The 16,964-nt window shown below is 51.1% G+C and overlaps 1 protein-coding gene across 1 annotated transcript in view; it reads right to left on the bottom strand.

Moving 5' to 3' along the window:
• PCDH19 (protocadherin 19) overlaps window positions 1-16,725 on the bottom strand; it is a 58,981-nt gene extending 42,256 nt beyond the window's left edge. The window contains exons 1-3 of the mRNA XM_029959206.1: window positions 16,638-16,725; window positions 14,356-16,567; window positions 11,023-11,350 (exon numbers count right to left, since the gene is read on the bottom strand). Coding sequence (XP_029815066.1) covers window positions 11,023-11,350; window positions 14,356-16,567; window positions 16,638-16,725 — 2,628 coding nt within the window. The remainder of the gene's footprint in view (window positions 1-11,022; window positions 11,351-14,355; window positions 16,568-16,637) is intronic.
• Window positions 16,726-16,964: the final 239 nt, after the last annotated feature.

The following is a 16,964-nucleotide window of genomic DNA, read 5'->3' as shown; positions in this document are numbered from 1 at the left end:
CAAAAGGTCGCACTAAACAGTTTATGAATGATGCATTTCGCATGGTGATTACATGAGTCATGCAGCATCCAGCAAACGGACACTGCCACATCTCCAACATGGAGAGATGTGATTAGGTGGGAGCTCTGCCTGCAGACAGCACAGCAGGCTGAGAGGGAGACGTCATTAGGGTTGGAGGAGGAACAACCATGGAGAAGTTGGGTTGAGTCAGGACAGCCACCGACCTGCCTCCTCAACGGCTGGAGTGTCCGTCCGTCCGCCCTGCCAGCCACCAGGAGACGGTGCTGGACTTCTAATGATGGCACTGGTAGACACTGAAAACCTTCCACACACTTGACCTGTTGCGTGTTGGTATCTCACCTCACTACCTCAGTCCCCTCCCTGTCAGGGACAGATGATCATGGGTCGCCCCTCTGGTTTTGGCACACTTCCTTGTTGTTAGGTTTCAGGATCAGTAACAAAAGGGGGGCAGATCACCAAAGGCAACGTGAGCTGGGGGTGGGCAGTTCTAGCCCTCTCTATCTTCATCTTTGAAGACAGAGAGATCCTCCAGCCTGCAGATTGGGTCTCCCCACAACTGGCTGGAGATCCTGCACACTGCTGTCCTGTGGGCAGCAGGCATCACTCAGCCCAGCATCATTGCTCCTGAGGCTGCTGTAGACAGAAGAAGGGGCTACCTCCTCCAGCACCTTCCTGAGCTCCTGACATGACTGTGCTCTCATCACATTCATGACAGGAAACCTAGGCCTGACAAATACCATTCTTCCTCTGCAAAGGGGGGTGGGACCAGACTGCACCCATACTAAAAAATCCTGCAAAACTCCGGTGCAGAGAGGGCAGTGGGGCAGAGATCGAGGCATGACATTCACTTTTAATACAGAGGACAGCTGCCAACTCTGGGGAAATCTATGAAATCACCCCATTTAGAATAAATTCTGATTAAATACCACATATGGTCCTTATTGTACGTCCCTTCTTACCTATCACAGAGGCATCTGCATGTAAACAGGGTCTTAATCGGCAAATATTTGTCTGCTGCAGCCCTTTCTTCTCTCCCCCCCACCTGAACTTGCAATTATTCTTATTGATTGACTTTAAGAGAGCACCATGCACATGCCTCGAGCTGCCACGCTCCGAGCAAACAAGGGAACAACGCCGGGCTCCGCTGTAATCATTACCGGGGCGAGCAATTGCCCTGTCACACATGGCAGGTTATGGCTTGAGACTGGAGGCAGCAAGGCCAGATGAACGCTTAAAACGTCGTTACAGTGTGAAAAGCGAGGATGTAGAAATGACACCTCCTTTCTCAACAAATCTGTTCCCAGAGCATCTCCCAGCTCTGCGAAGAATTCATCTCATTAAGCCCGAAGAGCCAACAGGGCCCTTGGAGGGGGTTCATGCGCTCGTGTCCTCGCTGTGTGCCAATATAAGCTCTGATGAGGACATCTTAGTTCTGAGGGAAGATGGATTTGAGGTCCTGAGAAGGATTTCAGTGCTGGAGCCTGAGCCCAGGCTGGGCCCAGGCTCTCCTGCACATCCCTCCCCCTAGTCCTGGCCAAATACACATGGTAGGAGATGAGGCACTTTTATCAGACCAACAAGCAGAAATTAGAGAAACTTGATGCTGAGCAGAACGTTCCCCAGTTTTCCCAAGTGAAGTTTGCAGCTCAGTTCAATATGTTAGTGCCTAATGAAGGTTTCCCCCATACTCTGCAGGGTACAATCATTCTCCTCCTAATGAGCATGTGTTAATGGCATATTAATGCTGACAACAACTAAGTGCAAAGAACAAGAGATGAACATATTCCAAAATTCATCTTTTTTTCTTCCAAACAAAAGAATCCATTGCATGGCTGAACAAGCCCCAGCCCGGCAGGAGCCTGCGGCTCCCACAGCGATGCTGCCAGCTCTGGTCCTTGGGCTCACCACGGGATGCAGAGCCCGTATGGGACACAGCTTTGGTCTCTCACTAACCCAACCCCTGCAATTAGTTGTTGTACAGGGAGGGATCTCAGTCCAAGCACAGTACTTCCCGCAGATTAGGAACACAGCCACACTGGGGGAGAACAAGAAAGCAGAGGAACCGCTTGCAAACGCCTGGAAAAGTGTTTTGCTGGGCAGATAGGTTTGGATACTGTTTCTAAGCCAACAGCCGTGCGGATTTGCTTACTGAATGCAGCCTAAGCTGGGTCCCTGCCAGAGCATCCAGATGTGAATCTGAATATGAAAAGTCCAGGAGGGAGCAGGTGATGGGAGGCGCAGGCGTGGGCTCCGAGCCCCGTCCTGGTGCCGGCATCCCAGCCCATCTGGGTTTGTCTCACCAAGTTTACATAAGCTCTCAGGCATGGAAAAGAACACGCATAATGGGTGTTTTCCTGTTTTTTCTTCTTTGCTTGAGAAAACAGCTCCCAAAACCCTGACAGCTCCCCAAAAGCAGCATCAATCTCCCCCCGGGTTTGCTGCCCAGCACTAGGCACTGCAGGGAGGTGTGGAAGCCTAATTTCCTACTTGTCTGACTCCCGTGCACTCCCACCATCACATACATTTAGATTTCCAGATCGATAATCGATGCTAGAATCAATAACAGGGAATTTAGCTACATTATAAAAACAGTAAAATCAGCCAATACTGAGAAATGACTATTGAGTCTTGTGTTTTCTGTACTCACTTAGTCTAATAACGGTGAATGATATTTTCCAAGTACATTATTCAGCAATAAAACCACCGAATTATTTGATCTCTTTCTAACCTTTATGATTCTAAGCACTCTTTTTGACCCAGATTGAATGAGGCAACATCTGCAGAGCCTTTCACAAAATTGTACTCGGAGTGCACTATTGTAGGTCTGCTGCCAAAGATAAATGTTATTATTTTAAAGCCATCATCCTTCTAATAGATGAGCAAACACACTGCATTAGCATAGCCTGCAGAGCTCGAGCACGGGTGAGAAAATGCCAGAGGGGTTTCGCTTAATGGAATTTTACATACCTGACTTAGGATGGGTTAATGCAATCCTCCAACACGGGAATTTTAAAACCTGCCCTGTGGCATACACCTGCCATTACAAAAGATGGTATAATCCAACAAGCTCCAGAAACCCGTGAGAAACACGAAGGATTCACACCCAGGTCTCTGGTGACCAACAGGGTGTTGAGACAAGGACCTCATCTACAGGGCTCCAGCACACACTGACCTCTGCCATTTATCACTGACCTGCCCCATGTATGAGGTGTCAGGTGGAGCGCTGGGATTACCTGTGGGATGCTCCAAGTTTCCATCAGAGGGTGTATGAAGCACAATACCTGCCATGCACATCTGCCAGCATCAGCAGTCACTGCACTCCAGCCTTCAACAGCCTAAGGAGAACTCACCATAATTCCATGTTAAACAGGGAGTCACTTCACAGCTCAGCACTAATCACTTGTCGGGCTGACATAAGCCACTATCTTACTCCAAACTTAGACAAGAAACTAGAGGGAGACACTGAAGCAATGATGCTGTGCTCTCTTCTCTAGCAGACCCTCCAACAGGTGCCATTGGCAAGCTCTGCCCCAGCAGGAGCAGCAAAATTGGGAGCCATCAACAGCCTCAGTGTCCCTTTTTGGAGTGATGTTCTCCTAGGGACAGCCAGGGCAGCGCTGCCTGCAGAGCACCCCATCTATCATCAATTCAGAGCACGCTCTAATTTAAATTATAATTACACTTATAAGTACACAGATTACAACTGTTTATGCTACAAATAAGACCATCCTGTATTTTAATTAACAGAAAATGATTGGAACTCAACTATAGCCACTACTGGGAACAATATCTAATAATTTATTGAAGCACAGCCGTGCCCAGCCCCCTAGGTAGCCTGGCAGGAAAGAGGAAGCAGGCAGGGATGGGGGTCCTGCCCATCTGAGCCCTCACATGAGAGCAGGAGCTGCTGTCAGAGCAGAAAAGGGGGTCAGGAGAGAGGGCTCCCAGGAGCAAGAGAGATGGAGGGCTCATCCCTGGAGACCCTGCAGGCAGAGCCTGTGGATGGAAGCAGGCAGGGGATGATGGGTGGGCCGGGCTCTGCCCTTGCTGGCTGATGGGAATTTAGAAGAAACCTGAGCAGGGCACAGTGAAGGAGGGCAGGAGCCCAAGGACCTGGGAGGGCACCTGGCTGAGGAGCTTCTCTGGCTCAAAGCCCTCAGGAGGGACTTGAGGAGATGGCAGCTGGAAAATACAGCTCTTCCACCCAGCCAAGCAGATGCACATAAGGTTATTCAAAGGCTACTGCACTTGGCCTCAACGATTCCTCTGCATGAGCGTGTGCTATATGTAAAGGAAACGAGATGGAGAAACGACAAAGTTCAAATTTCTCAATACAACACAAGTTCACTAGGAAACTGCCATTAGAAAGCCCACAAGTAGCATACAAGATCACCCTTTTGATGTAATTTTACAAAAAGCTTAGTAGAAATCTTTCCCAATTTAAGGGAAAATTCTTATCTGCCATGCAAAATCTTTTTTTATAGACTTCACAAGTTATGTATCAGAAATATGAATCAGAAATTCAAATTTACTAAGAGGAAATATTTAAGGAACCTCCCAACCCAAATCATTCTAGGATTATATGAAAACAAGAGGAGCCTCTCTACATTCAGTAAAAATGAACCATAAAACCCAAACCAGAAGCATAAAAACGAACGAGATGTATATGATTATATGAAACTCTGCACTCATTGCAATATGTAAAACTTCTATACACACTTTTTACCTGAATATGGATACAAGGGGTGGACCTGGCAGTGTTAGGTCAATGTTTGGACTTGATCTTGGAGGTCTTTTCCAACCTAAATGATTCTGTGATTCTATGTACCATATGACCTATTATATATAAGATATAATACACAGTATGTAATACATAACAATATAATCATATCCATGGGAGCACTCAGGTCTTGCTGTCAGAGGAGAGGGGTTTTACTGTTAAATACAGCATGGCTACTGCCACCACACCACACACCAGCCCTAATCCTCCACAGACCCTTGGAGCAAACCCCCTTGATCCGACCCAACCAGGACCCTACTGCAGGCTGGAAAACCCTTGGAAAACCTGAAGAGTTGTCAGGATGGGGTCACAGCCCCACATCATCAATACAAAAAAATACATGGTTAATTGGTGAACTTGGCAGTGTTCAGCTGTCAGTTGGACTCGATGATCTTAGATGTCTTTTCCAACTTAAATGATTCTGTGATCTCAGGAAAAGCCAGAGTGTGCTGAACTAAAGGCTTCCCTAAGACCCAGCACAGCAAGGGTGTTGTGGTTAAACATGAATGGGAGCTGGCGTATTTATCTCTGTTGCAAGGTATTCAAATGAATTTCTCCATACAACAGCTTGGAGCGATTACATTAGGAGATGTATAATTTGGTTAGGCTGACCTCGGAATGGAATAAAAAGCGGCTGATTTCCATAATGTCAGCCTCCAACACTTGGAGAGGTCAGGGAACCTACAGCGATACACAAAACACTTTGGGAGTAGTTAAGCTGAGAGATCTGCTGGGATTTGGAGTGAGGAGGGAGAACAGCCGGGGAGGCTTGGGGTTCCCACCCCAGAGGCTCTGGTCCTCGGCGATGCAGCGTGACGCTGGCTGCCCGGACAGGGACTGGGAGCTGTCCCCAGGGTGGAGATAACCTGTGGCTGTCTAAAGCTGAAAGCATTGCTCCTCTCCGATGGGTTCTTGGAGGATAAAGGCTGGGGCTGGCTCCCAGAGGGGGATGCACCGAAACACCAAGGCAGGAGGAGAGCTGTGACCTGTGCTTACCCGTCGCGGCGCACATCACGTCGCAGGCACAAAAAAGTGCTGAGTTACAGTGACCTCCCAAGGAGAAAACAAGACTGGCAACGCTGGCTGCGAAGTCAGCCTTCCTGCTAGTGGAACATCATCACTGATAATGCTTTAATTATTATCCCTGCTGAAAATAAGCCTTATTTCATCTGCCTGGCATGTCTCAACACCGCAAACTTTCTCTGTGTTGGAAATCATCTCCTTTTTTTCTTTTTCCCCTGCTCTATACACAGCATTACTCAGAAACAAGCCAAATCCCTTCCAATTATGTATCATGACGTTTCCCCAGCGCTGCACTAAAGCAAGGCCCTTCACTTCTAAATGGCATGGTTTATAACAAATTGTCTGTTATACCAGACAGAAACTGATTTCCTCAAACCCAGCATATTAAAGTGAGTACATTCATTCTGGTTGTAACACACAAAATGTGATTATAACAGACACTTTGGGGGCTTTTTAAGGCTAGCGGAGAAGAGGAGGATAAGCTGGAGGGGAAGAAAGAATTGACAAGTAGAGAAATGACAGAGAAAGAGAAACAGCCACGCTGATTTCATTTCTGACAAAACAAAAATCTTTGTGTGTTGTAGAAATGTTCTTTAGTTAACACCATCAGATAGCCAGAGCAAAAGCTGCCGGTGCTGCCTGAAACGAAAATTGCTCTATTGTGCTTAGAAAACCATTTCCCACAGTGAGGAGAACACTTTCCAGGTAGTACAAAGCAGATCTGAAACCAACAGGGCCTTATCCTGCAACTCTTGCTCCCTCAAATAATCCCTGCAGCCACGAGGAGCCCAAACTAAATCAGTGTGAGTGAGGATTACACAGGAGTGTATCAAGGTTGGGGGATTAGACTGGGATTATCACTAAAACCAGTAATTCCCCATCTTACTGATGGTGGCCATCAGCTCAGGAGGCAGCAGATCACCATGACTCCCCCCAGCTCCAGATCCAGGTCTGGGAGCCACCGGGTGTGTGAGTGCCTGGAGGACTCGGGTCCTGTCGGGTCAGGGGCTGCTCCATCTTGACCCACTTCTCCAGTGGGACCTACCAAAGCAGCACCAGAGCAAGACCATGACTGATCCACACACTGCTTACAGTGTAATGTCAGCACTGCTGCTTCCCTTCCCCAGTGCTGCCATGATGGAGCCATCCCAGACCCCCAGTGAAGAACCTCCTTGCTAATTCCACCTTCGCACATCCAGTCTGGCAAAGAAGGCGCTCCCACTCCCATTCCACACCTCCTCTCCTCTCCCATGCCAGGTCCTGTCTGGGACTGGCCACCACGGTGGCCCCAGGGGAGACCAAGGGGCAGAGTAAGCTGCCATGCCCCAGGGTATATTCCCCAACCCGGGACAGCAAACAGGGCTTTGGCACCGTTTCCCACAGTGGTGCAGATTTGGGATGTAAAACTGTCTCTGAAACACAGATGCAGCCATTACACATACACTGTTTACTTTTTAAACCCTGGAGTCAAAATCCAGGCATGTAAGTGTTACCCAAGGGTGGCTGCTCTACATGCAAGTCGCGTTCCCGGGATCCTAAAAGGCTCGGCATTCAGACCGGTTTCCACACCATCCCAATGCAACATGCATTTTTATCAAGGAAGCTGCCTAATGGCTCCCATTAATTTTGATTTTTAATCTCCTGGTACAAGTTCCAGCAATATACATGCAAAACCTGACAACAAGCCCTTTTGGTTTCAAAAGTGACTTGTCCTCCAGCTCAGAAGGAAGATAAAAAAGAGCCCTTGGCAGCAGCAAAGCCTCTGACCGGCAATGCCCTTGCAGCTCCAACATGTCCCACTCTCCCTCCTGTAAAACAACTCAAAACACTAACGGGGGCCAAGCCTCCCGCTGTCAGTCATGATCACCAGAGCTACTCACAAATGCTTTTTGCCATCACTGCCTACAGCCACAAGGATGCTCAAAGGCTGCAGGCAGGCATTCCCAAGCAGTACCCCAGCACCCAAGGGACCACTGAACCCCAGCAGGGCCAGAACACCCCAGGATAACCCCCACTGCCTCCCAATGCTCTCTTGGAAGCCGTGCCCTGGCACAAGCAGAGCCAGCAGCCGAGCCTGACCCCACCCAAAGGGAAAAGCTTATTAAGGGTGGTTTCAAACTTCTTTTGCATTCTCAGAGTGGGATTGCAGCCCCACAAGACACTAGTGTTAATCCTTTCTGGATCAGCAGGGAAAAGGTGGGGAGCACCAACAAACCCAATTACTGCCAGCACGAGCACAGCACCACCAGTCCCAGAGAACTGCCACCGCACGGGAAGAAACATTTCCTGAGGCTCCACAAACAAGCCATCCTTGGGGACTTTTATTTCAAGGTGCCTGACTGTTAAACTAAATGAGCCTCACATTAAAGACCAGCTACATCACAAATGCACCGCTGCTGGGGCAGTGCATGTCTGCAGAGGCAATCACTTACCCCCAGCCACAACCATCATATGCTAAGTGACACGGCCAGCAACACATTTACCTCTGTATTTTATCTGTTATCAACTGATGCTTTGCCTTCCCATCAGGAAAAGTCACTCCTAGGTGGAGCAGCAGTGATATCTTCCCGATGCTGACACCTCATAAAGGCTCCCAGGGGAAATGCCAGCGGCTTCATCACTGGAGGCGATTCAAACCAGCCCAGACAAAGTACCACTGGATGATGTGCAGAGAATGGTTTGGCTCTGGAAGCTCTGGGCAGGAACTGTGTTCATTAAATCCTCATCACCCAGAGGTGTACCAATAGCACACTGCACAGCCACAGCATCACACCACAGCGCCTGCTACGGCAGCGATGGGCTACGGGGGGTGAAAGGCTGGGATGGTCTTCCATGGAAGCATCTTTTATGGAGTTTCCATGTCACCCTGTGTGCTAGGACAGGGCTCTCACTCTAGTCACTACTGAACCTCCTCATCCTCAGTGGGTCACTGGGATTTTTAGAAGCCAGTAGAACCCACACCTCCAGCGCAATAACTTCCCCAGCAACAGCTGAAAGCATAACACTGGGACTCTGCCAAAAAAATAAACATTCCCACCCTAAACCAAACTTCCAAACAGCTTCCAGCTGGGATTTCTCCTCCCCTTGCCCTGGCCCTGCCCTTTTGTCCAAAAGCATCCCCAGGGAGCGAGCACACCCCCACCAGGACATGCTTCTCTCACCCAAGAGCTGCTGGTCCCTTTGCAGGACTGGTGAGCCTCCCTCTACCCTCCTGCTGTTTTGCTGACACTCCAGGGCACTTATTACAAGAGACAAACTTCTTTCTCCAGATGAGGTACCGGCTTTTTGCAGCGCATCCCACCTGCCTGAGGGAAATGGGGTGAGCTGGAGCTACACGGAGAGACAACAACCGTCCCAGATCCCTCACATGAGGCTGGACAAAGCAGGGGAGTCTCTGGAGGGCACATTCCATGCGACCTCAGGCTACCTGCTGTGTGGAGGAAAAGCATGGGCAGCACTGCCTTCTGCCTGCAGCTGGCTGTTAACTTTATCAGCTGAGCTATGATGTTCCTGATGGTCCTTCCCTCCTCCCTGTCACCACAGACCTCCCACTGCTGGCATGCACTTCTGGATAGTGCCAACATGTGATGGATTTTATGACTGGTGGCAGTGAATCAGAGGCTGACAAGATGTTCCAGTGCTCAGTGCCCATAGCAAGGCACCAGCCAGAGATGCACACCAGAACCCTCTCCAAAGGACACTGCTCCAGGAAGGCAGGAATTCCTCAGGGACTGCTGCCCCCAGCATCCCAACAGCAGTGCTCACCCACAACCTTGGGATGCAAACCCAGGCAGCTGGGCATCCTGAGCCCCAGCTGGTATTCAGCGAAGAGCACAGGCAAATCTGAGCATCAGTGGAGACCCCCTAATACATGAAGGGTGGTATTTCCCACCTCTAGCCTGCCCAGGCACAGCACAAGGAGCTGGTGGATTCATTAGCAGCTCTTCTGCCTTATTTTACCAGAGACTGGTTTATCCCAAACTGCTCCCATCCAGACTCAGATGCAAAGTCCCTGCCTCTACCCATCAGAGCATTTGGGAGCAGAAATGCCTACGCAGCTCTGTGGCTGAAAACACGCAAGAAGAATATACAAATGCTTATATCCAGGTCATTCCCATAGAGCAAGTGCCCAAAACTGGGCCAACACTGGACCACAGCCTCTCAAGAGCTGGTTCTGTATGGCCTCAGCAGAGGTTAAACACCAGGGTTCAATGAGCATTTTGCCAATACAGCCACACAGGACCAGGCCAGCGGCACCAGCCCTCTCCAGCAGCCCTGCAAACTCTCACAGAGGGCCAGGCTCTGCTCCCCATAGCACCAAGATGAATCTGAAGCAGCTCCACCGACTTCAGCAACACCGTTTTGCATTTACACCAGCACACTCAACACAAAACAGAGCAAGCCATAAATATTTCAACTGCTTTTTCAGCTTTGTTATCCTGTTCAAAGCAGGAAACATGACAAACCTTTGATTGTTTTGCTTAATACGAAACAATAACTCAAAGAGAGACAAACAAGCAACATTAAATGATGCCTGTGATGTACAGGAAAGCTGAAGAATTAGAAGAAACTGATGAGGATGGAGTGGATCAGAGTGGCCCCTTTCCCTGCCTTCGGCAGGTACCACACATCCCTCCCATGCCAGCAAGGGTCCTGCATGATGAGGGAACAGCACTGGGCCAGGTGTACAGGTGATCCCACTGGGGCATCCTGTGCTGTCAGCGTCTCCAATACAACCAGCTGCCTCCAGAGTAACAGCCACCAACACCACTTTCAATAACTGTTGTTGTTGAAAACTTCAGAACACAGAAAACTGCTGTGAAGGCAATGAGTGTGTCCTGCCTTGAGCATTGCCACACTCAAAATCCACCTGCAAAGCAGCCACCTCCAGCCTTGAGGCAGCCTGGCCTGGCCCATCCCCACTTGGGCCCTTCTCTGCAGTGTCTGGGGGTGAAACATCCACCCATAGCCACACACTGGGGTGGGTACAAGGTGGGTACCTGCTGCTCCCCCCTGTCCACCCTCCATCACTCCCATGCCCTGGGGTGTCCAGCACACAGAAACCACCACTGCCTGTTTGCTCCACACCTCGTTTTGGCAGCGCTTACACAAACAGACCCACACTCCGCAGTCTGCACAGTCCAGGCACAGACGCGCTCCCGGCGCTCCCAGGGCTCGGGCTGTCCCCCTGCACTCACCTCCGGCAGCGGCATCCCGTTGATGATGAGGTCGGGCTGCTGGGGGCTCTGCCCCGTGAAGGTGTGATGGTAGATGTGGTTGGAGCCGGCGTTCCTGTTGTTCTGGCTCTCCACGTTGAGGAAGGTGCTTTCGGAGCGGCGGCAGCCCAGAGGCAGGGTCTGCTGGTGGTAGTCGAAGTAGTTGAGGGATGAAGTGAGAGAGGAGCAGCTCACAACGTTCATTTTATCTGTCTCCTCCACATCCCGCGGTACCAGGCGGATATCATTCTTGCTGATCTTCTTCTTCTTGCTTGATTTCTTTTGATGCCCATAGGAGTACTCTGCAATTCTGGGGGACAGAAAGAAAATGAGAAGCTGAGAGCATCCCAGATCCTGTCTCGCTAAATACACATGCAGAAACCCAGAGGGCTTGGCCCCCTTCTCCATGTAGGTTTCTTAGTCATGCACATTACGTCATGTTTTGGGTTTGGTGGCACGACACCGTCTTCAGCTTATTTTTGTATGTGTAACGTTTTCGGGTCAAATATGAAAAATAATGGGAAGGAAAAATGCCCCTGTTTTATTCTAGTGTTTGTAATTGCTGATATTTAGTTACTAGGAGTAAAGTCCAGCCTACAGAAGAGAAAAATGGAGATGTTAAAAATCCGTGAACTGAAAAGGGTACCTGCATTCATTTCCATGCGTAATAAGGATTTTAAAAGTGATTTAATTTGCTCCTTGTAATGAAAATTCAAAATGAATAGCGGATTTCTTTCCCAGTTCATCTTCCATAGCAGTAAATAAAGCAGATCCAGAAGCAGACCTAGCTGGCAAACTCTATTCTCTCACACTCCAAAGGCTGTTTGTTTATTAATGCTTTATATAAATTGCTGGTGTTTTGACTATCTCCTGATTATACCTGATAACTCGAAATCTTTTCTCCAATTGAATCCCATTCTTCTCTCACCCCCTGACACACACATCCCCTTCTGCTGGGAAATGCTTTTACCTTCTGGAAATCAGATAACAACAATCGTGTTTTGCAAAGAGAAATTTTGCTTTTTGACCTTTTTTTTTTTTACTGCACGCTTGTTTTCCTCTGCCTTGCTTTCCCTCTTTGCTTCCCACCTGCCAAAAGAATCAACTGATGAAGTGACTTGTTTGTGTTCTGCAAAACATCGGAGGAAAAAAGTTACTGCAAAACGCCACCCAAGCAAATAATGACAAATTATTTGCACCTTGCATTAGCTGGGTATGCTGAGCTCAGACTGTCTGTGGCTCCTCTTTCTGTAGTGAGCAACAAAACAGTCCCTGCCATGAATCTGTACATGCACAGCATTGGGCAGCTCAGTATTTCCCAGGGAAGCACACAAATGCTAACCACAGTGAGAATACAAATCTGAAAGTCAGGATTTTGCTCCTCTTCTTCTTATGATAACAGCATTAAAAAGAAAGAAAGAAAGAAAAAAAACCAATAGCTGCAACAGAAATAATGGGATGAATAAATAACATAGTTTATCTGGAAAGGCAAATATTGGGTAAATATTCTTGTTCCAGAAAGCTAATTGCCTGAGCATGAAAATGCCACCAAGTCAAAGAGCCCTCATATATGCCTCATAAATTAATGCATTTTTGAAGACTCTCCAGCAGCTCTTGTGAAGAATCTCTAAATCAAGGCACTGCAAAGCCTAAAGGCAGGGGGAGAGGGTGCCCCATGGTCACAAGCCGCTGCTGAGCCTGCCTGGTGCTCCCCCACCTCTGCAGCTGACTTCTGCTCAGACACACTGATAACAGCCCAAGCATCCCCCTGAGTGTGCAAATAAATCAGGGGAAGGCAGGGATTTCTGTTGTGCCAACAATCTATATGCTGCTGCCTCGTCTAACAATGCTTGATGAAGCTTTAATTGTTTTGTTTACCTAAATGTTTAAGTTTGGCAATGCGAGAGCCCAATTATTTCCTGCAGGCATTCATTTTGCTGTCCTTTCTCTATTGACCAATTATTTAATTAAACCGCACTTCATTAATCCCTAAGCCGTCACAGTAAACCCAGCGCTTATACATATGTGGGAAGCTGTTAGGGGCACCACCACAACATGATTTTTATCCATTCAGGTCCTATCCTCATTTAATGGGCCGAGCTGGCAAGAAATCTGGTCTGTGAGCTTTCACTTGAAGCTAGACATCCCATAATACAGCACAGACCGACCTTTATTTCCAGATGATTTTTCCCCCATCGAGCAAAAAGGCTTATATACGCACTTTACACTGTGAAAACGGGGTACAATACCCGAACTCTCCGGCATTATTTCTGCGTAAATAAAACTTTAAAGACCGCACATCCCCCCGCGCCGCTGAATTGCCAGGGCCGAGCGTGCGTTTCCAAGGTAGAGCAAAATTAATTTCCATCCCTCCCTTCTGAAACGACTCAGTGCCAAAGGAATGGAGAAGTCATGGCTATTTCACTAGTAACAGGATTAAACCATTTATGAGGCATTGCAGCTGCTCTTTTATGGCATCTGATTGATATTCATGTGTGGTTAGCATTTGTCTCCTAACTTGTGTAACACAGAGAATAGTAAAAGAGAGACAATAATCGCCAGGCTGTTACATATTCAGGGGGACTGGATTTCCCCTATCAGCCTTTCAGTGGCTCCGGGCACGGGGCTGACCTCCCCGCCGGCATTTCGGACCCCGGAGCACGCATCCAGCCAGGGCAAAATGACACAGCACTGCAAAAATCCTCCCTCGCCCCATCGCTCCCAGCCCAGCCAGCCATGCCGGGTGCTGGAGCCGCGCATCGGGGACAACCGGCGAGGGGGGGGTGGCCACTATTTTATGCAGTTGGCCCCATCGCTGGCCGTGGCGTGGAGCCGCAGCGGGCGCACAATAGCTCTTTTGAGCGGCGAGCGAGGGCTCAGGGATGCCACCGCGCCGCTCGCACCGTCGGCTGCGGAGATGCTGCGGTGGCTGGGGGGATTCCCCCCATCACCAGCCCTTGGGAGCTGTGCTGGGGGTAGGGGGCTACTCAGGTGAAGCAGCCATGCCCCCAGTAAAACCGTTCTCCCCGCTCCCTGCGACGGAGCGCGGAAAATCAGGGATGCTGCAACAGATTGTCAAGCCGCACAATTAAGTCGATTCGTTTACTCGGCAGGGATTTCTCCTGCCCTCCTCCCAAGGAACAATTTTTTAAAGCTTCGCAGGAAATTCTCTTAGAGGGACGGAAACCTCACTTTTGTTCCTAAAGCAAATCTACCTCCCTCCCTCAACCCCCAAATTGCAGCAAATGCAAAAGTAACTGCGATGGTAAAAATCAAAGCAGACCCACAGGTGCACAGAAACAAATATGTCTTTACCTGCAGTTGTAGGTCCTGATTTCCTTGTTATCCCTTTTGCACTTAACTGCCACGAAGATCATGGTGACAAAAAGAATGGCTGCGATAGACCCCAGGGCAATAATGAAAATCAGGGAGAGGTTAACAGATCCTATGGACTCCTGGGCATCCAGGGCTGGAGACAGGTATATCAAAATCAAGGCAGAAGCCGAGAGAGATGTTTTCCCATGGTCATGAGCCACCACAATCAACTCGTAGGCTGTCTTGGCATTCTCCCCAAAGGCTCTGGTGGTCCTTATCTCTCCATTGACCTGGTCTATCTCAAAAAACCCTCTGTCTCCTTCCACCATTTCATAGGAAAGTCTGCCATTTTCACCCTCATCATAGTCATCTGCCTTGACCACTGTCACCAGGTAGCCGACCCCTGCATTCCTGGGGATGTACACCTCTGCCGTCCCGTTGACCAGCGGCGGGGCTGTGATCACAGGGGTGTTGTCATTGACATCCAGGACGATCACCCTGACAGTGGCATTGCTCTGCAGAGAGGGATTACCCCCATCTTTCGCCAAGACCTTGAACTCAAAAGCCTTTGTCTGTTCATGATTGAAGGACCTCAAAGCATAGATATCTCCAGAGTTGGGGTTGATGGAGACATAGGTGAAGACAGGCATGTCCCTGACTTGGGAGGGCACGATCTGGTAGGAGACACTGCCATTGAGGCCCAGGTCAGGGTCTCTGGCAGAGACTGAGAGGAGGTAGGCCCCTGGGGTGTTGTTCTCCTGCACGATAACCTGGTAATAGGGCTTGGAAAAGTGGGGATGGTTGTCATTCTCATCGGTGATCTTGACTGTGAAGGACTTGGTGGCCTGCAGGGAGGGGATGCCATTGTCCCTGGCCTGGATGGTGAGGTTGTACTGGTCCCTCTGCTCCCGGTCCAGCCGCCCGTCAACCAGGATGGTGGAGAAGCTCTCGTACTCCTGGAGTCGAAAAGGCACATTGCCCAGGAGCTTGCACTGCACCCGCCCATTGGCCCCGGAGTCACGATCCGAGACCCGCACCAGGGCGATGACGTACCCCGGCGGGGCGTTCTCGCTCACCTCCACCAGCTCGCTGTTCACAGAGAGCAGGTTGATGAGGGGCGGGTTGTCATTGGCATCCTGGACACTGATGGTCACTTTGCAGTGGGCAGGGATGGAGTTAGGCCCTAAGTCCTTGGCCTGCACATCCAGCTCATACACATGACCCTCCTCGTAGTCGATGGCACCGCTCACCGTGATGAGGCCACTCTGGGGGTCGATTTGGAAGAGCTCCCGGGCCCGCTCCGAGACATAGCTGTGGAAAGAGTAGAGAACCTGGCCATTGGTACCCTCATCCGGGTCAGAGGCGTTGAGGCGGATGACTGGGGTACCTGGTGGGGCATTTTCAGGCACACTGACGGTGTAGGCTGGCTCCTCAAAGAGCGGGTTGTTGTCATTGGAGTCGATGACACGGATGCTGAGCTCCACAGTGCCAAAGTTGGGCGGGTCACCACCGTCCAGCGCCGTGATCACGTAGCTGTAATGGGACTGAGTCTCACGGTCCAGGCTCTTCTCCACCACCAGCTCAGCAAAACGGGACCCATCACCCCGTGTCTTGGTCTCCAGCCCAAAAAGGTCATTGGGGGTGATCTCATAGCTCTGAACACCAAAGCTGCCCGAGTCCGGGTCATAGGCACTCTCCAGTGGCACCCGAGTACCAGGGCTGGCTGTCTCTGAGATCTCCAGCTCGATCTGGTCAGTGGGGAAGCTGGGTGCATTGTCGTTGAGGTCCTTGATCTCCAGCTTGATCACGCAGATCTCCATGGAGCTGGACATCACCTCCAGTGAGATGACGCACTTGGGACTCTGTCGGCACAGCAGGTCCCGGTCAATCTTCTGCTTAGTTACCAGCAGCCCCGACCCGGGGCTGATGTCTACCAGGTGGGGGGCCGAGTTGGACACCACCCTGAAAGCAGTGGGTTGCCGGGGGTCCAGCACGAACCCGGCGTCCCGGGCGTCCTTGGCGACGTTGGCGATCACGGTGCCGGCCCGCTGCTCCTCCTCCACCGAGTACTTGAGGTTGACGAGGGCCCCAGCGCCGGCCCACAGCAAGGCGGCCCAGCCAGGTTTGCGGAAGCCCCATCGCCGCGCCGCCCCTTTCGCCCGCGCGCCGCGCCGGAACGGCCGCCGGCCGGCCCGCCCAGGCGCCCGCCGCGCTCGATGCGGAGCAGCGCCCGCCGGGCTGCCCCGGCCGGCGGAGCCGGCGGGCGGCGCCGGGCGGGGCACCGGGAGCCGCGGTCCCGGCCGCGCACACCGCCAACGCCGCCCGCTCAGGCGCTACCGCGCCGGCGGCGCCCACGGACAGGCCGGGCATGGCGAGCGGGTGCCGGGTTGCCAGCCGAGCGGTTACCGAGGCCGAGCGGAAGCCGTGCAGAGCCGAGCGGAGCCGCGCGCGAGGCCAGTTAGGCCGCCGCCGGCGCTCGCTGCGGGGCAGGCCGCGGCGCCACTGCCGCAGTCCGGAGCGGGCCGGCGGGCGGGCGCGGGGGCGGGCGGTCTGCGGGGGCGGCGGTCCGAGCCGGCGGCATGGGCGGTGCGGGGGCGTGGCCGGCCCTG

The sequence above is a fragment of the Manacus vitellinus genome, unplaced genomic scaffold (assembly GCF_001715985.3).
Source record: "Manacus vitellinus isolate BGI_N305 unplaced genomic scaffold, ASM171598v3 scaffold_19_pilon, whole genome shotgun sequence".
NCBI lineage: Eukaryota > Metazoa > Chordata > Aves > Passeriformes > Pipridae > Manacus > Manacus vitellinus.
The sequence above is the reverse complement of the archived record's forward strand: the minus strand, read 5'-3'. Positions and strand labels throughout refer to the sequence as shown.